At 36.5% G+C, this 20,480-nt stretch overlaps 1 protein-coding gene across 1 annotated transcript in view; it reads right to left on the reverse strand.

Annotated features, from left to right (window-relative positions):
• The window catches only part of KLHL1 (kelch like family member 1), a 217,956-nt gene that overhangs the window by 57,544 nt on the left and 139,932 nt on the right, over positions 1 to 20,480 (reverse strand). Inside the window, exon 6 of the mRNA XM_042806068.1 lies at positions 14,862 to 15,048. Within this exon, the coding sequence (XP_042662002.1) occupies positions 14,862 to 15,048 (187 nt within the window). The remainder of the gene's footprint in view (positions 1 to 14,861; positions 15,049 to 20,480) is intronic.

A 20,480-nucleotide genomic window follows, 5' to 3' on the forward strand; every position in this document is an offset into this window, starting at 1 on the left:
AAAGGGGAAAGACCATACAGGTTTTGGTAATTCCAGCTATGGCAGTTGAAGACAACGGAATAGACCCCTGTGAGTTTTCTATTGCATTTGTTTTCTATGGAAATTTAGATAAAAGAACACTGACATTTTAATATAACTTTAGATAACAGATACTTTGAAAATAAAAGTTTTAGGAGGGAAGAACTATTTTCAGTTTTCATGTTTCAGGTATAACCTGGTTTACATATATAACGTATTTCAGTAACTGTAGTACGAATGCTTCTGTTTTTCTAGAAGTCTGATTGATTTTTGTTAATGTGAGGAATCAGATTCAGTGCTAACAAAGTACAAATTATTGTATAACATTTTTATGCAGTTCCTCTGCTGTATGTTCTCTGATGTAACTGAGTATTTTTTTTCAATATTCATAAATCATTATAATTTTGTGATTAGCACTTCTCGCAGATTTTCAATTTCTTGTTTGAAACAGATGCAGTGACAATAAAATGTTTCTTTGTCAAGCTTCTTAACTGCCTGCTGTTGTACCCTGTTCTGTCTTTCTGTACTACTATAGTTGAGCACTTCCCTTGAAAAACTAAGATATAAAGATGTATCTTCAAAATACGTAATTTTTAAGGGGGCATACTTATTCAATTTAGAGAACTGAAATGTTCCAGACTGTATTTTGTATACATGGATTGTAGTATCCACTCCACATTCATTCACCAAGGTACCCAGGGGCCAAGGGACTGCTCATTCACAGTACCTCACAGAGCATTTGGAAGGTGTTTTATAAAGAGCTTAAAGTTAAACTTTCTGTCTTGAAAAGCTGTTATTTTTGAAAGAGTAACACTGTCCTCTGAGTGGTGACTAAGATAACTCATAAATTTTAATGCAAGTATACAAATTGCAAAGCGTGAGTCATAACGTATTTTAAAATATAATTGTTAATATAATTCTTTTACTTTCAACTTATTGATGGTTCTACTCCTGCTATAAAGTAAATATGCCCTCGAGTTTAACATTGGTTTAAACATTACTTAAAATTATCCTCCAATAAAGTTACCACAGCCTGCACATAGAGATTTTTCATAAGCTACTGACCCACAGATGTATGGTAATTTTTAAATAATGTAAATCTCTGGGGTTTGAATAATTACTGGTCCCCAAACTATATAACTGTATATCGTACATGGCTATCTCACCTCTTTTCCCATCTGTTTCTTTGGATGCTCTGCCCTAGATATTTTGCCTTTACAGCAATCTTTGCAATTGCCCCAGACTCTTGGGAAATAGGAAAAACAAAATAAAACAAAACAAAACAACTTTGCAGACAATTATTTCTCCTCTCAATTTCTCTATCCACACTCTCTAAAATACCAGCACCACCTCACGCTACTTATAAATTACTTGTAATTTTTTAAAACAGTTTGGTGGGGTAAATATAAGTGAAAGGAGATAAACATGCGAAGAAATGGAGCCAGGTATGTAACTGAGGGATAAAAGATGTGGGATAATACATAGGAGGTTAAGAGACACAGGTTTGAGAGGAAAGACTGTACGTAGTCCATGAAGAGAACACATTTTAACGTAAAGTCTAAGATTGACATCATTTACAGAGGCAATAAGTATTTTTATACTGACACAAAGACAAGATGTTGCAGGGGATAGAGTAAGACACAAATAGCAGTGTTCTTAGCCTTATCCTAACATGTCTTTCTTTTGTCTGCCCCTGAGGTGGAAAGGTTTGAGTCCCACAATGTCTATGTACAATTGACCTTACAGGACTTATTCTAGAAATGTCACTATTATATCTTTTATTTGTTTATTTATTTCACAAAGGAATCTAAGATCTTCTGGAGCAGGGATAAACATCATCAGTTTAAGGAGAATGTTTATCCTATGGTTCCAATATGAATGCTTTTTACAATAGAACCCTTCTACAGAACAACTGTGTATTTTATTTTCAGTTTTAGCAAAGTGAGGAGAAGGTGAGGGATAGGAACTGTAAGCAAAGTCCAAAAGTTTCAGAGTGCATGTGACCTAAGAAACCTCTGACTTATGCTTTCCCTTTTGACTAGCTCTAGACAGCACCTTGATACATGCACTTATGTTCATGGTTCCCATTCACTGAGCTTACTCTCCTTGTGTCCTGTAAATGAAAGCAATGCACTCTATCAGAATCCATTCTAGGAAGTAACTCCTTAACAATATAATATACTCACTTAACATTTTTTTGTACCTAATACCAATATGGCGATTTTTTTTCTCCTCTCTGTGCTTGTTATCCTATAAATAATAATAATAAAAAAAATAATATTTTCATACCCAATAGGATAAGATGTTAAAGACTGAGGAATGTGGAAGCATTGTGATAGGCAATGTATTATTACTTTTTACAACATGAAAGACTTGTTCTAAGCTGTATGCTTGACCTGTACTTAAGTCCTGGATTTTGAGCTGGTAAGGACCTGCATTGCCCTTGTGTCTACATCCAGTCAGTATTCATCTAGGAGCTAAGAGTATACAAACTAAGAGGATGCACCTGTACTGCCAAATAGCATGGCCCCCAGCTCACTCCCTGGCCCTACCAGGTTCTAGTGGGATCACTAAAACAAAAACGGAAGAAACACCTAGGTGCAGCATTCACTTCGGGGTCTAATCCTCATTGGCAGACTGGATGAAAATGCAGCACTTTTGATTCCTTCCATCCTGCAGTAACTTTGCAGAGGATTTTAGCAGGCTTTCTAAAGTACCTCTACACAATTTTAAGCATGCAAACCGTTGGGAATATTCAATTATTCAATATGATCAGAATTCTCTAAAACTAATATAAGTTTGTTCCATTAATTTTTATGTTTTAAGGAGCATCAGAAATTAAAGCTATTTGACAGTGATTTTAAGTAATGCCTTCAGTGTTGAGTGTTTTGTACTATAATACAGTGATATGTTCTATACCGTAAAACAATCATTTTTTTTTATGCTTTTATCCAGTCTAAAACTTACAAAAGTGCCTTTTATTAATGATTTATATCATGCAGTATGCTAGTCTACTTTTGCTCATCAACAAAACACGTTTTCTTTAAAAGCAGTCCTGTTCCCACTTGACCTTGTGCAAATAAGGTGTTAACAATAAAAAGAAAAGTTCTACATGTGGACAACAGCAAATTCTGGGGCAAGTGCATCTCCTGCAGGAGGGATGTGCACCCAGTGGAGTTCCTACCACTGGGGAGGGGGTGATGGTGACCTGCATGAACTGTGAGAGAGGGGTTCCATGTGCCTGTGCACGTGCGCGTGTGTGTGTGTGTGCACGCACATGTGTGCACGTATGTGACTCTGAATAGAACTTTTTGGGATTTGCTCAAGAAGGGTGTTTAGAAATTTGAAGAAGTTAATTCTTATTTTGTAAGTGTCTAGTATTGCAGTTTATCTACTGCATGACTGATACTGATCCTAAACACATAATTCATCTGATTGCCAGTTAATTAAGTATCATAAGTAAATCAATAAGCTGCTTTGATCATGATTTGGTTTAAATAATGTAAACTGAGCAGTTTGGCACTGCAACAGCACCATTTTCCCATTACCCCCAGCCTTCTTCTATTATTTATAATTATAGCTGTACAGATGCTCATCCACACTGCTTAGCTGTTGACTCAGTTCGTGGGAAATTCTGTTTTGCTGCAAATACTTCCCTCTAAGATAAACCTATTGTAAAGGGTGATATCCCTAATTTGCATGCATAGGAGCCAGCTAATGCCCAGTATCCATTGGAGTCTATGTGGTGCCTTCTGTAGTCCAAATAAATAAATGTGTTTGTTTACTTGTTTTTCCAGTTCTGAGCGTTAGAAATAAGGTGAGAGCTGTACTGAAGTTTGGATAATAACTTGGATGCTCTTATGCCTGAAACTACAGCCTTTTGGAGCATTTCCTGGAACCTGGCATGAAGATTTATGAGGTGACTGAAGGTGCAAGATAGAGCTGGAGGCCTGCACAGGGCAGGAGGTACCAACATTTTTGAAGTCTTATCCAGACTGGCTATTGAGGGTGGTTCCAGCAGGGAACTGTCTCCAGAACAATACCCATGCTTTGTGCTAGAAAAAACTATTCAGTTTACTCCAAATCCAATCCCAGTAGTAGCAACCATTAATGAAACCTGGGTGATCAGGGAACATAAATAGGTTAGTGTATGGAAAATCTAAGGTTTCTGACAGTATAGAGGCTCTCTAAATTGTTCAGCTGCCATGGATGTGCCTTCTATAGATCACATACAAGGCTTTCTTTTTTTTTTTTTTTTTTTTCTGTATACTTCAATCAGTGATAAGATATCTGCACTGGAAATCTCAGAAAATAGAGTAAGCCGCAGGGAAGCAATGAGGAGGGACACAGGAGTGTTCCTGGGAGAATAATCCCCCAAATATTCCCATGAAGGCCCCGGCCTCTTGTGCTGTCTACTTGACCCCACAGGTTGTACCAACAGGCGTGAATACTATGGCAACAGATTGGCAAGGTGGGGAGTTTGTGGAACGATGAAATTTATCTTCTGTGTGATAACTTTGGCTCTTCCCTTATATTTGAAGATGTAGAGGCTTCAGAATAGATCACTCGAGGTTCTTCTCTTTAATTCAAACTGTAACTGAATCAGCAATATCAGAAGTTAACTACACTGAAAAAATACCAGAAATTCAGTGATGTAAAATAAGTACTGAAAAACTACCAGATGGTATTATAATCTGGATTTTTTTTTTTCTATTCAGAAATGTACAGGTAAATCAAAGTACTGTAACTGCAAATTGACCTATGAGGCTGAATATTCTGAAACATACTGAAATTCACAGGAGTGAAAAGAAGCAAATAATGTTAAGAACTAGATGAGAAGAGAATTTTGGTGTGATTTATACATTTAATTATCTGATTAGTCATTAGTCAGTACGTTTCTTATTCCTCTGGTGAAGTAATTAACTAAGCTCCACTATTACTCTACAATTACACTATCATGTTACAGAATCACACAACAGTTGATGTTGGAAGGGACCTCTGGAGGTCATCTGATACAACACCTCCATTCAAACAGGGCCACCTGAAGCCAGTTGCCCAGGATCTTGTCTAGATAGTTTTTTAATATCCCCAAGGACAAAGACCCCACAAGCTCTCTGGGCAGGGTCACATGCTCAGCCACTCTCACAGTAAAAAAGTGTTTCCTGATGTTCAGAGGGAAATGCTTGTCTTTCAGTTTGTGCCCAGTACCTCTGGTCCTGTTGCTGGGCACCACTGAGAAGAACCTGTTTCTACACCCTCCCTTCAGATGGTCTCTCTTCTCTGAGCCAAACAGTCCTACCTCTCTCAGTCTTACCTCATAGTAGAGGTGCTCCAGTCCCTTCATAACCTTTGAAGTCCTTCATTTGAGTCTCTAGCAGCATCTTATCTCTTATACTGGGGAGCCCAGAACTGGACACAGCACTCCAGGTGCAGCCTCACCAGTGCTGAGTAGAGGGGAAGGATCACCTCCCTTGACCTGCTGGCAACACTTTGCCTCATGCAGCCCAGGATACCATTAGCCTTCTTTGCTGCAAGGTCACACTGCTGGCTGATGTTCAACTTGGTGTCCACCAGGACCCACAGAAATCACAGAATGGTTGAGGTTGGAAGGGACCCCTAGAGGTCATCTTGTCCAAGCCCCCTGCTCAAGTAGAGTCACCTATTTGTCCGTGCCCAAGCCCATGTCCTTAATTTACCAGTGCACAGGAATCCTTGAGAAGGTCCCGATTCTTCCCTCTCCAGGGGTTGAATTACCCTAATAGTTTCCATTCACCTGAAGTATCAGAGATGCTGGATGGCTTGCATCTCTTGGCACATGAACACAACTCAGAGGGGCAAGAAGGTTAGCTGGAGTTGGTGAATCCTGATTTGGCTGGGAGTGTATGGGATATACATAAACTGTTCTCCAAAGATGCAATTAAATACCTCTAAATATCCCACAACAATTGCATGCCTGAATCAGTACTGATGCTTGTCCTAAAGGTATCTAAAGACCCTTGTGAATCTCTCCATAATAGGAGGTATAATGAAACATGTGCAAGATAGCTTAAGGCCATGACCATCTTGGGGGGTGTTTCTTAATGACTTGAAATTAAGTCAGATCCATTAGATTGACAAGTATTCCCTGTGAGATCTGACCGGACTGGGGTAGATGTAAGCTTTTTGGTGACTGAAAAGAGAAGACATAGAGGGATAATTTCATATGTTTAATGTCCACAAGCTATAGGTCCTGGGTGTTGTGTTTCAAGTCAGATCTGGCCATTTTGATTATTATTTTGACTCTCTGATAGCAGAATTTAAGTCAATCATTTCCAGAATACATGGATACATGTCCTCTATGACAGTGATTGAGAGACAGGACTCTGGATGGGTGTAAGTAAGAGGTCGAGAGTTCAGAGTTGAAATCAAAGCTGAAGTCAAAGTCGTGGCCAAAGTCATTGCCGAAGTCAAAGTCGTGGCCGAAGTCATTTACTGTCAACAATTCTTTTACAATTATACAGTCTCTAACAATACTTGTCAACATTTGATTGGTCATTACCCTCTGTCCATAGTACACCAGACAACTCATTGGCTACAAGTTAGTTACTGCTATCCTAAGCCTATTGGTTAATTAAATCTTACAAGCACAAACACAATGTCCTATACACTTTTAGCTCAAGGCAGAAAACTTTCCACTGTTTAAGAAACGGCCAGATATTTTCCTTTAACCGTAGCCTTGCATGTCTTCTTCAGACAAAGCTCAGCATCCTTATCTTGTTTTTCTACATTCCTGTTTGCTGCTCCCAAGGCTTCTGCCCAACCAAGGTCAAGATGTCCTCATGATTCACTAGCTGTACAGCACTCTCAGTTCTTCTTCCCAGCCGTCCTGCTACACTCTAAATCCCTTACTTGGCAGAACAGGCCAAACATCACCCAATGCCTCTGCAAATAGAGGTATTTTGCCCACCTTTTTTTCTGATAACTACACAGGAAAACACTGTTTCCTTATTCATGATTTAGCCCCGGCCACCAAAGAGATGCATTGCATTGTGCTAATAGGGAGGTGCATAAAGTCACCTCACACGCTACCACATGCCATGGGCAAAATCCACTGGGAGTGCTTCTACAGTGAGTATCAAGGCAAATCTTTCTCGGTGCCTCCAAGAGAAACCAAAAGCAAATGAAAGCAGGGAAAAATAATCCCCTCACATCTCCCTTTCCAAAGGCAGCAGATGCTCTAAAATTCACCAGGCAAGGTCTGCATTGTAGCAGACAGTGGGATGGAGAGGGTGGCGGCTTTGTATGGCTTCCTCTGCTCGCTAGGCCTGCTAACAGGGATCCCATCTGCATGTGCAATTTTGGCATTTTCATATTTCCAAACAGTTGTTATGCAGATCTTTGGTACATGGGGCAAAAGGACCCCAGGTCTGCCAAGCTGCTTTCCAGCTGGGTGACCCTCAGCATATACTGCTTCCTGGGGTTGCTCCTCTCCAGGTGCAGGACTTTGCAATTCCCCATGTTGAACTTCATGAGGTTAATTAATATTATTTAATTAATTATGATTTATCCCTCCAGAATGTTGTGTTGCCAGCTAAATATAACATATATATATATTTCTTAGGAAGTGAAAAAGTTCTTTTCAGTTTCAGTTTATTATTGTGTGAATCAAACTAAAAATCATACTCTCTTTGCAGCTTATCAAATATATACCCAATGATGAACAATGAACTCTTGGAATATATTAAAATGACTGAAAATATTAAGTTCTCCAGTAGATAAACTAAGGATCTTAAAATTAATTGTTTTGTTTTCTGTTTTAAAAAGTAGTAGGTTTTTTTTTTTTTTTTTTACAAATAGCTAAATTCTGTCTGTTCCATTTAAGCAATAGAAAATGAAGGGTAAGTTTTGATGCATATTAGCAATATAAACACTGAAAAATTCAATTATTCATTCTTTATAGCCTGCCAGCCTCTTACATTGGTATTCTAATTTTCTCAAGAAAACCCACCATGATGACAACCTCATTACTACGCTGGGTTAATGACTCTGATGAGAGATACTTTTTGTTGTTGTTGTTCCTGTTTACATATTCCATTATTCTTTTCCTTTTGAATCTTCCGAAAAGGGCAAAAAAAAAGGAAAACAGAGATGGTCATTGGTACACAATGTTGACTTAAAGCTAATGGAATATACTTATTAGTGTATTTTACAGTTAAGATAAATTATGCTATTGCAGTTTCCCATTGCTAACTAAAGAATGGCTGGGAAAATTCTGGATTATACCAACACATATTTTTATGTTTTGTTTTGTTTTGTTTTGTTTTTTTTTTTTTAAAAAAAAACACTAAATATGTTTATTTTTTGGAAAAAAAATGACTCCAGAAAGTATAAGAAAGAATACTGCAATATATGCATGGAACTGAGTAAACACATTACAATCATCTATCTCAGTAAAATCACTCACTTATGATACTTGAAAACACTATAATTGCATGGCTGAGACAGAACTGTTACTTAAATAGAACAGGCAAGATTTCAGAGGACAGCTGTAGATATCTGAATAAAAGTGGTAGGCAGACAGCTGCTTGGAATGCCAGAGGCATAATTTATTTTGGCTTATCATCCTCCGGAGGTATTTTAGGGCTCTGACTACATGATTCTTTAATCTAACATAACAAATATCCTCATGGAAAACATACAGGTGAAAACAAACTAGCGCTAAAGGCAGAAGAAACTCATACAGAGGACTGGTGAGGACAGATATATGACATTATCAGTAAAAAGAGTAGGACTGAAAAAGGGACAGTCCATTTCTCACTTCTCAGTTCATCTTTTGGGAACATCTACTTATTTCCTGAGTAATAACATCACGTGTATGCTCCTACTTCAGGGGGGCTGCTCCTGAAGTCAGACCAGGGCTGTGGACATCCCTGGTCTGTGGTGTCAGACAGTGGAACCAGCTGGGTTTTTAACCTCCAGCCCTGGGGCTGCAACTTGAAAGCCAGCTACTGGGGGGGACCAGTGTGAGTGAGGAGGGCAGAAGGGCTGTGCCGGTGCTCAGGGGGGATCCACAAGCATGCGTGTGAACCTGGAGAGTGCAATGTTTGTGCTGCATAGTGACTGCTCAAGAGGAGGGGGGGATGTGGCTGTGTGTGTGCCTGTGCCTTGTGCAAGTCCTGAGGGTGGGCACTGCTGGGGGCAGCGCCTGGTCTGTGGCCCTCTGCATGACCATGTGTCCATGTCCTACGTGTATTTATGCGTGCCTGTCTCTGCCACACACACTTAACTTCACTCCTGATTGATCCTGCTAATGGGAAATGGCAGAAGCATCACTCAGCCTGAGCAGAGTCCTCGGGTCCCCAGGAGCACAGCGATGGCCTCCAGCTTCTGGGCAGGAGGATCCTGGGCTGGGGCGGCTGGAGCCAGTGACTGTTCCAACTTTCCTTAATAGTTTGTAAGCATAAGACTATTCACTTGTATTCTAATATCTGAATAGGAATAAGAAAATATATTAAGTTCTTATTAAAAAGAAAAAAGCTTACCAAAAGTTTATTATGAAGATGATCTATCATTAAATGCAGGAAGCCCTGGCCATGAATTTATTTCCATGCTGGATTAAGGAACATCTTAAATATAACAGATAGGGTGGGGTATTTTACCATGCCACCATCTCAAAATTTGAAGAGAAACCTCAATAATTCATATTACTTATATATATGAGTATATATACACAAATACATCTATGTATACTTACAAATTATGCATATTTACATAAAATTTTGTTCCAAAATGCACATCAGGGAGAAATATTCTGTAATAAACTCACTGGACATTTTTTTTTTCTTTTCTTTTTTTTTTTTTTTAATACCATACCTTTTAAGTAGGTTTTGCTGTTTGTGTATTATACAAGTACTATAAGCACTAACATTCTGAAAATTACTCAGTTACTGTACATTGTATATTTTGAATAAAATTGCAAGTAAGATGAAGACATTTTCTCAATATAGTTATGTACTTCAAATGAACAGATAACGAGTGCTGTCAAATGTTTTATGTATGTGAAGACAAAGTGGTTTGCAGTAATTTCCACAACTTGTAAAATGCCATAAAGCAATCTTAAGGGATTTTACTTTTTTTCTTTTTTTTTTTTTTTTTTTATGCATTTCCACTGAACTGAAAATGAAGGTAGTAGTTACAGACATCTCAGACACATATCTTAAAAAGTAAGAAGAATTGTATAAGAGGAAGAACATGATCTTTCCCTATTTTTGCCTTTATGTAGAATATTTACAATAGGTTGTCCACTATTTATTTCAGTATTTAAAAAGTATGCCTATATGAGAATGAAAAATACAAAATTAAAATAAGTAAGGTTTAAGTGACGTGTGCTGTGAGAAATGTCTTGCTAGAAACTTAATAAAAAAAAAAAATCCCAGAAAAAAAAGGACATCTTAAAAGTTCACCAGAGCAAAAGAGTAACTTCATGTAGCTATATTAGATGACATTCCTGTGAAATATGATATATAAGTAATAAACTCCATTTGATAAACCGTATTTGTAAAGAAAAAAGGAATATTACAAATGACTGAAAACCGTTAAAGAAAAGGCAAAATATGCAATGTGGGAGTTTAAGAAACAATGACTGGACACCTCACAATTTCAGATTTCAAAAGACTTTTTTTTTAATATATTTGTAGTAATATCAAGGATCTTTCAAAAAAATATATAAATAATGAAAGGACTTAATATTGCTTGGTATTGACTAATGATGCACCTCAGCTATTTTCCCTCAGAGCAATTTTTGTGATAGTTTTCCATCTAGTCACAAGATTAATGAAAAACATGCATTTAGTTTCAATGTTTCAGTAAATCAACTGTTCCCTCTCCTTGTTAATGACCTGTCACATTTTTATGGAAGTGTTTCTTGATCATTTAATTTTTCACTGCTTTTTCTCTTGTATTTACTAACAGACTGTGATTCAGTAAATAATGATCTAACCTGGGATTATTTTAAAAGTAATATACCTCTGTATTTTTGGATCATGTTTACCCTGATACTTTAGTTTTCTTCTGTTTTCTATTTTCTGCAGGTTATTCTTGTCCCTTATTATTCTACCTGCTAGGTAGTGAGACAGGTTAGAACACCTCATGAGAAATCAATCAGTATTCTGCCATCAGTATAACATTGTTCAATTATTGATACTAATCTCCTCTTGCTGTGCAAGTATATTTTCCTCATGGTAATTTTCCGTAGCACTAACATAGATCATATACACCATTGTGAGAGCTGAATTGTAACTCCCTGAAACACGCTCTGAGAAAACCAGCCTGAGAGAAACAGGGGATGAGAAAAACAGCCTGACAAAGAGAAAAGTGGTGGGGGGGAGTGGAGGCCATTTGTGTGGAGGAATGCCTCAAACACTTGCAAGTAACAAAACTACAGTGACAGGGTGGATAATGTGGAATCTGGAGCTGACGAGGCTGCCTGATTAGCACAAGATACAGATGGAAAAGGGGGCCCTGTGAAGGCAGGACAGCTCTGCTCTGGTCCATCTTGTAAAGTTTCAAGGGCCATCTGTCCAGTGAATGACCTCTGCTTCATTATCCACGAAATGTATATTAAAATTGACACTCCTGAATATGCTAACGAATACTAACAAAATCATGTTAATTACATCATCCCATAAAGCACCTTACTCCTACCCATACGTGTGATATGTAGGTATGTGGTTCAGACTAGGGGAAAGACACAAGGAAAGTATGTATAAATTGAGGGGGATTGAGAAGTGAAGCAGGCAAGTCTGCAGGCAAGCAATAGATAGAAAGAAAAAAAGAAGACATGAAGAAGTGAAGAAGACAGATGCATTCCTGACAAACTCGTCTGGGACCAATGCAGGACCCCAGAACAGTGATCTTTGCTTCTCTACTCTCTCTATCTCTCTTCTTTTCTTTTTACCCTTTTTTCCTTATTATCATTATGTAATGCAAGACATACTATAGGGCTTACCATGATTCATTATATACTTAGCTAATTATCATGTATCCAACTAGTACATTGTGGGAAATTGATAAATGTTTGTGCGTGGACTCCAAGACTTGTCTCACCATCATCCACTTCATTGGGGATTTACAAATCTAGAGTCACTTGTCTCCCCTGTCTGAGCAGGACGTGATAACCATGTTCTATCACATGGCTTTTGTTCTGCATTTGGGATTCCAAGATGGCTGCAAGAAGTCGGTGTTTTATCCATTCTTACAAACTGGTGTATGCCTACTTCTTGCATTTACTCATTTATTTCAGTCTAGCATCTTCTTTTCTATGTGCATTTAGACAGTTTTTGTATACTACTATATTATTAAATCCTCTAATCCAAATTAAAGAAGTTAGTATGATGATATAAAAGGGTAAGATGAATGGAAAATTGTCAGAAGCATATATCTCTATTCTATTAATACATCTCATTCTATTAATGTAAACACAGAGAAAATGTTATATATACTTTTCAAATTAAATTAATAAATAAAGGTGTGTGGAAACAGAGATTTAAATGAGGTTTTGTACATTTAGGAAATTGAAATTACAAAATAATCTAACTTTGTTCCTCTTAATTCTATCCAGTTCATACTATGCTGCATTAAATTTGCACATCAGGCATAATTCCAGTCACTGGCTGCTGGAGTTTAACTATCACCTCTTTTTTTTATGGAAAGGAAGATAACTATAGAACAGATTTCAAAACAAACTCGATTTAGCATACCAGGCTACTTTTTATGTCATGGGCCACATAGCCTTCAAATAGTTTCATAATACTAGCACTTACCCGCTGTTTTATATGCTAGCTAATAAATTGTTAATTTGCTTAGCTCATCCAGCTCTTATTTATAACTCTCATATTTGGTAGCAAACATCAGGAGGCATTAAAAATACATCATTGTGAATTGCAGTCATCCATGTCATCATTTCAGTGGAGAAAGTTGTGGAAAAAAAAATTATTAATTATTGAGGACAGATAATACAGTATCAGCATCATTTCCTGGCCCAAATATTGAGGCGTACTCAGTGACTTTCCAAAATACACAACCAGCACTCACGTCTCCTGAACTGACGTCTGGAAGCAAGACTCACTGGGCATAAAAGCTCGTCAAGGTTACAGCAGCATCACAAGAAGGGTGAGCTGAGCAGATGCAAGTCAAGGCTGCACAGCTGCAGATCCAGAGTTATTGGGAACACATATTACATTAGCTGTAACAAAGGCTCCTACCATGCAGATGCTGCTCTGCCATACCAGACTCCCTTTCAAAGCAGTTTTTATCTGCTGAAAATGTGTATTATCCATGGTACTTTTGTCTTCAGAGTTCACATCGACAGAGGGCTGAACATCTCTGGTGCTGCACTCTCTCCTGATGCTACAGAAAAAAATCTCTTCTGCCTGACCTGAATCTGCAAAACAGGCTGTGTGTTGATACACACTGCAACGGTGCTATACTCTGTACTGTCATGCTAAATATTTCTGTATTTTGATTTGCTATATGAATGAAGAACAGATCTGTATAGTAAGCTAGAACAAATACAGCTGCACCTAAATTGGGTTTATGGTCATTTTCACTACCTGAATACTTAAAGAGTTCATTGTCATTTGCCCTAAGTAAGAGGAAATTTGTTTTTCAGTTACTTTATTATCCAAAAGCAGTTCTCTGTGCAAATCTATTCCTAACATTTAGCTACACAAACATTTATAACTGTTAAAAAGACAAAAATAATCTGCAGCTATAATAAGAAAATACAGTGGTTCTTTTCTCATCATCTTCCTATTCTCTCAACATTTATTTTTCACACGAGCACAGAAGTCTTACATCTTTCTCACTGGTGTAACTTCATGGGAAAAAAATAAAATGTCATTTTTCAGATGTTACATCACAGCTATTTAGTGAAATACTGTTTAGTGAAAACTTCAATAACTATACCCATAAATAGAGTTGTGAAATACTGAAGACCTAAATTGATATTATACTTTTTTTTAAGTACAGTTTATTTTATATTAGAACTAATGTTTCTGAAGGCACATTCTTCAGTCTAAATATGGATATGAAAATGTGAGATCCTGTGGAATTGCTAGTGAATTTCAAGAAAAATAATAATAAAAGCCTTTCTGAGTATATAGGCTTATAACACAGCTAGCTTTTAGTTCAAATATTTTATTTAATTCCATTCAAGAAATCAGTGCATTAGACTTCTTACCCGAAATAAAAGCACATCCTCATAATTCTTATTCCCAACAAATAACAACATACTTTAATAAAAACTACACCACTTCCTACTTCTATTCATGGTAAAATGAGGATAAACTCACCTTCCTTTAGTTGTTGACAAAGTTGTGATCTAGTTTAAGCTAGTTTTCTAGGTTTTTTCTCTAGAAGATTGATAAATTTCTTCATCGGAAGACAATGGACCATCCATAACATTTCAGACAACTATTTAAGGATGGAATAAAATGCATATCAAACTGTCTTTTTTTCATTGATTAGAAAAAGTGAATACATATTTGACTTATAATTGAAACATAATTTCTAGAAAGCTATAATTAAGGTAAATGTATGGCACTAGATTTTTTGTTAAAATTATTTCTGGAAATTTTAATAACTTTTAACAAAGAATTCCCTCAAAACCCTATTTATTTTCTCTAACAGTATTATATTTTTCCTTAAATGTCAGTAGATTTTCATTGGACCAAAAGCTTTGGCAGCATTTCTTGACTGATTTAGACACCCCCACCCAAGTCTTGGAATAGACAGTTATTTCACTATTTTCTAATAAAGAAAATGGAACATATAACTTTTATAAAGTAATAAATATCCTCTAATACCTTTGTTGTTATCCATTCCTCCAACAGCATAAAGTGTCCCAACTGTAGATTTTCTAGGCTTAGTTCTTGGACTTTGCATGAGAGTTCTTCTCTCTGGTAAAAGATGGTATTTCATGGCTTCCAGAATAAGCTTCTGGCATTCTAGGTCATCCTTAAAAAGTGCATGGTTTTCTAGGTCAGCCAATATCTGTGAATGACATGATTGTGAATCAAAAATGCTAGAAATTTCTAGAAAAGTAATACCATGTAATGAGAGAAGATCACAAAACAGATGTCATAAGTATGTCACTTCAGTGAAGAATATAGGGGTTTGCAGGGCTATTTTTCTTAAAAGAAGGACAGGAAAGTAAATATTTAATTGATTTTTAAAACACTACGTAACTTTTAGATCACTGTTTCACCACCCTTTAAAACTACAATCTTACTACTCTTACCAAAGACATTGAAGAAAATTAAGTATTCTCTTGTAGAGGACCCAGAAGGCACCTCTTTGCAAGCATCCTGAATGTGCAGTCATATAACATGACAACATTCTACAGTATTTTATATAACACTTTCCAGGATCATCCCTTATTTCTAAAACCAAACCAAAACAAAAATATTTGTCAAAATTAAGGATTAATAATCCAGATAATGTAGCTATTTTTACAATTGGCATCAAAACTATAATCAATAGTTACCAAAACAAATGCTCAGTACATACAGCTGAAAGAATATGCTATTATGCTTCCAAGGAAGAAAGCTACAAGTTGTAAATGTTACGTGTTTAATTCACTTGCCTGTATGCACATATCTACTGGCTTTTGAGATGCTGTAAATCACCCTGTAAATTTTCAAGATCCCACTGGACTAAGCAACCTTATCTAACCTCATAGCTGAACTAGCTTTGAGCAGGAGGTTAGACTAGAGACCTCCTGAGGTTTACTCCCACCTGAATGATTCTGTCATTCTGTGATCTCACTGATGTCAGGCCAGAAGAGTGCAATGCCTATGTAGATTTTGTGCCATATCTGCCAGACCCATGTAGATATCTCAGATACCCTAAGGCATCAGAATTTGAACAAATTTCAGTGTTTATGTTTGAGCAACTGAGTATTACCTCTAGACACTGATCCCTATATTCTGCTGACTGTCAAATTAGAGCAGGTTTTAATTGCAAACGGCAGTATAACTGTACAGTCTGATAGGTTTCTAGATCTCATAGAACAACTATCTGGGAGATCCAGACATTTTCAGAGAAGCAGCTAAAGGCAAGGAGAATTTAGTTCCCAGAGTCTATGAGAAGGTATCTCCCTCACAGACACATATATGCAAATGTATGCAAACTGTTCTGCAGTTGCCTAAACACAGGCAGCTATATTCCTTTTAAGGACTCACAGCAATTTAATCTGGACTTCAATGGCTGCTGAAGAATGCATGAATGTCCTTTGTCAATCTGTCAGCCTTTAGCAGATAACACGTGTTCTGTGACATCTAAAATATTAATAGCTTGAACATGTAGACAGAAGACTCCTGCTTCTGATTTCAGGTGTCAGTCATTAAATGATTCTATTCACATCCAAAGAAAGGCATTATACACTGCAGTATCTCAACTGGTGATCCAGAACTCTTATTTTACATGGCTGATGACCTAACAGACAATAGATCTGCTTATTAACAGAGGTGAATAGGGAGGTTCATCTAGCCTAGATAAAATATGTCTCTGACTGTGACCATAAGTCAATGTCTAGGGAGAAAACCATAAGATTATTTTCAGATAAATAGTAATTCCCCTTAATATTCCCCCCCAATGTCCAAATTTCAGATCAGGGATGTTCTGAGGTGGATGTCTTTTTCATGCATTTTATAATTCTTGAGGGCCTTATCTTCCATGAACTAGTTCAATCTTCCTTTGAACTCATGTAAATATGTTGCATACACAATATGTTTTCAGAACCAATTTGGCCTATTACTTGCTGCATATGACAGTTTACCTCCGTTTGTTTCAAACATGGCTTCTGTTGCTTCATTTGCTTTCCTTCAATTCGTTTAATTAATTTCTTTCTTTCAGTGCCCCCTAATTCTTCTATTGAAAGAGAAAATGAATAACTGAGCCCTGCCATATCAAGTTCCTTATAATACTTTAGACTTCATTCATATTCTCCATTAGTTGACCGTTTTCTGGACTGAGGAACCCTAGCTTAGTTAATCATTGCTCATATGAAAGAAGAGTCATCTTTTATCACCCTTGTTAGCTTTTTCTGAATATTTCAGTTTTGTTAGATTCTTTTTGTGAAGGGAGAAGAACTGCACACATTATTAAATATACTGGCAAACTGTGAATTCTTTTGATGGCATAATGATGTGCTCTGCTTTCTTGTCTTTTTCTTTTCTAATAACTTGTAATTTTTGATTTTTTCTTTTTGACTACTACAGATCTTGAAGCTGACTTTTCCAGAAATTCATGTTTCATAGACCCAAAGTTTCATTCCTGAATGGAAGCGGCCAACCCAGAAGCTATAATTTTAAATTTTAAGCTAAGGGTTGGCTTTCTTTTTTTCTTTGTTTATTTATTTGTTATTATTGTTTGTCCTCCAGATGTATTATATTAAATTTATCTACCTTAAAATTGTAGAAATGCAGTTACTAGGAATTCTGAGTGGGTTAAATCCTACTCATATCTTGTGTATTGTGAATTAAAATATCACCTTTAATACATGTACAAAAGATATGTGGCAATGCAGAAAGAACACTGTAAAAGTAGTAAGATTTATTCTATTAACAATCATAGACTTTTCAGAGTGAAGGAGGACTTAATTTGTCATTAATCTCTACCTTAAGTAGTTGTAGTGCATGGGGAAGTTGGTAAAACTTCTTGTGTCTCTTAAGTTTGATTCTATGATTAAACTGCAGAGCAAACTCTGTAAATTGAGGAGGCTATGCACTGGAGTGGCAGACTGGGTATTTCATTATTTTCTGTTCTAACACAAATTCCACGTATTGTAGCTGAAGAAATTAAAGAATTTTAAAAATTGTATTTCTATTTAATTAAAGCTAGATGCCTGGATTAGCAAGACCATGAGTTGTCCTCCAGGGACTAATCATGAGTGAGAAAACTTGTGGACAGTTTGAGACACACCGAAGTTCAACGAAGTTCTAGGCAAAAATGAGTGAAATCCAATTTACGTTATTAAAGCGTTAGCGTCTAGTTAGCAAAAGTCATAGTTCTAAGCTGTCTGTTTTTCATTGAAAACCTCTGACACATTTCAGATGACAGTACACATCATGTTTGGTTCTGCTCAACTTCCTGGATATCTGGTACCATAAAATATCCATATATCAATATCATAAAAGAAAAAGTGGAGAATAAAAAAAGAAAAATGGGAGAGGAAAAGAGAAAGTATGAGGAGATACAGAAAGATACAGAAAGACCCCCCACCACAAAGTGATTGAGATATTTTCATGGAGAAGAAGTAAGACTAAAAGTGTGGAAATTTAGCATAGGAAAACTAGCAATACACACAAAGCCCCTAGGTTCATAGCAAACAGTAGACTTTACATTAGGAAGCATTTCTTTACAGAGAGGTAAACACTGGAACAGGCTTTCTAGAGAGGTGCTTAGTGCCCCAAGCCTGCCAGTGTTTAAGAGGCATTTGGACAATGCACTTAATAATTTGCTTTAGCTCTTGGTCAGCCCTGAAGTGATCAGGCAGTTGTACTAGATGATCACTGTAGATCACTTCCAAATGAAATTCAATTCAATTCAATTCAATTCAATTCAATTCAATTCAATTCAATTCAATTCAATTCAATTCAATTCAATTCAATTCAATTCAATTCAATTCAATTCAATTCAATTCAATTCAATTCAATTCAATTCTATTCTATCCTATTCTATTCTATTCTCTTATCTTGCAGAGGGAACAGGTAATACAAAGGAAGGCATGGGATTTATTAGATTGTACAAAGACTTCATAAATAATAAACTTACAATATCTTAAATGTAGTAATCCTAATATTAATGTGTTTGCCTTCTTGGGATGTGAAAGTAAATGCTATAGTGAGTATATGCCATATCATAAATGTACAATTAAGAAGGCTAAACAAAATTCAAAAAAAATTTTTTGGTCATTAAATCTATGGACTAAACACAATTTTGTTGTTTTATCACTTAAGACACAAGAAAGTTGAAAGAATGAAAATGTGAAAGCAAAAACACAGCTGTGGTCCTTGATGATAACGATTTCAGAAAACATCACTGAACATGGTCCAGGTTAATCATTTTATGTGACTGTTTGCAAATAGATTACGCATCAACCACAAATGATCCCACAATCATGAAAGCAAAAATAAATGTATGAAAGGAAAAGACAGATGAGATACAAAGATTTTTGTTGAAAAAAACCTACAAAACTAACTAAAAAAGTAATAGTAAAAAAAAAAAAAAAATGGGGTAAAACATACTATTCCAGGGCCTTTTCCTAACTGTGAATATATGGAAAAAATAATTTTGAGAAAAATATTAATTCTTCCCTCCTACCCACTTATTTTAGCACATGGGCTGACTTGTGATAAACACTGTATTTCTGAGTGTCCTAATGGCTAAACCCTGTGAATGGGGGGAAAAAACGGTTGAAATTAAAGCTATGGCTTAGAAACCAAAAGTCATATAAAGCTAACTGTTTCATGTTGTCTAAATTTCAATAATCTGCTTCAATGTTTTTTCTACTTCATAGTTATCTTTCCTTATTACATCAAAATAATCAATATATTTTTATTAAATCAGGATGCACTTGATCAGGAAATTCAGTTAATAAGGATGTTTCTCTGGAAACCATATTATGTTCAGCTTGCTCTTCCATGGCTACGACATATTTCATTAAGAGAGAATTGTATCTAACATTAAATTAAGATTTCTGGGGTTTGTAACACATAGAAACTCACAGAGCTGTCACTTCTCAGAAGACCCATGTTAGTACGACTTAGAAGTTACTTCTAGCACTGCTAGGACTTCTCAGACTAGCAATATCCTGAGAATTTTAGTAACTTTGTGTTATCATGCTTCCCATTTTTCCTGGTTAAAACCCCCACCAAGCCCTTTCTCAGATGTACTTCTAAATTATTTTCAACACAATGCCGCAGAGAGCAGGCATGCTTCAACTCAGTGAATCACCTTCCCCTCTCCTGCACCTCACTCTTGGAAAAGACTACAAGACAATGGAAGAACTAGAGAACTGCCTCATCAAAACTTTCACAGTATCCTCATCCTATTCAAGAGGCACAAAATATGCGCTGGTTATTTATGTAGAGCTTCCTACCTTTTGAAAAGTGAGACGTGACAATATTTGCTCAGTCAGGGTGAACTAAACCTCAAATTTCATCACCTTGGTATGTGCCTCAGACACAATAATTATCCAAAGGGGGAGATGAGGAAACACCATAAGATTCCTACCATTAAAAAGAAAGACTTGGGTATTTTCTCCAGGACAGGTGTCAGAGTTACAAAACAGAACAAAATGAGAAAGTGTTCCCTGCATGACAACGTCACATACTAAGCGCAGGCAAAAGTTTTTATCTTCTTTTTTCCAAGTAATAGTTGCTGCCAAAAGGGCACAGCATTATTCAAAATTACGTTTTATG

The sequence above is a fragment of the Tyto alba genome, unplaced genomic scaffold, assembly GCF_018691265.1.
Source record: "Tyto alba isolate M040663 unplaced genomic scaffold, T.alba_DEE_v4.0 Super-Scaffold_45, whole genome shotgun sequence".
NCBI classification, from domain to species: Eukaryota; Metazoa; Chordata; class Aves; order Strigiformes; family Tytonidae; genus Tyto; species Tyto alba.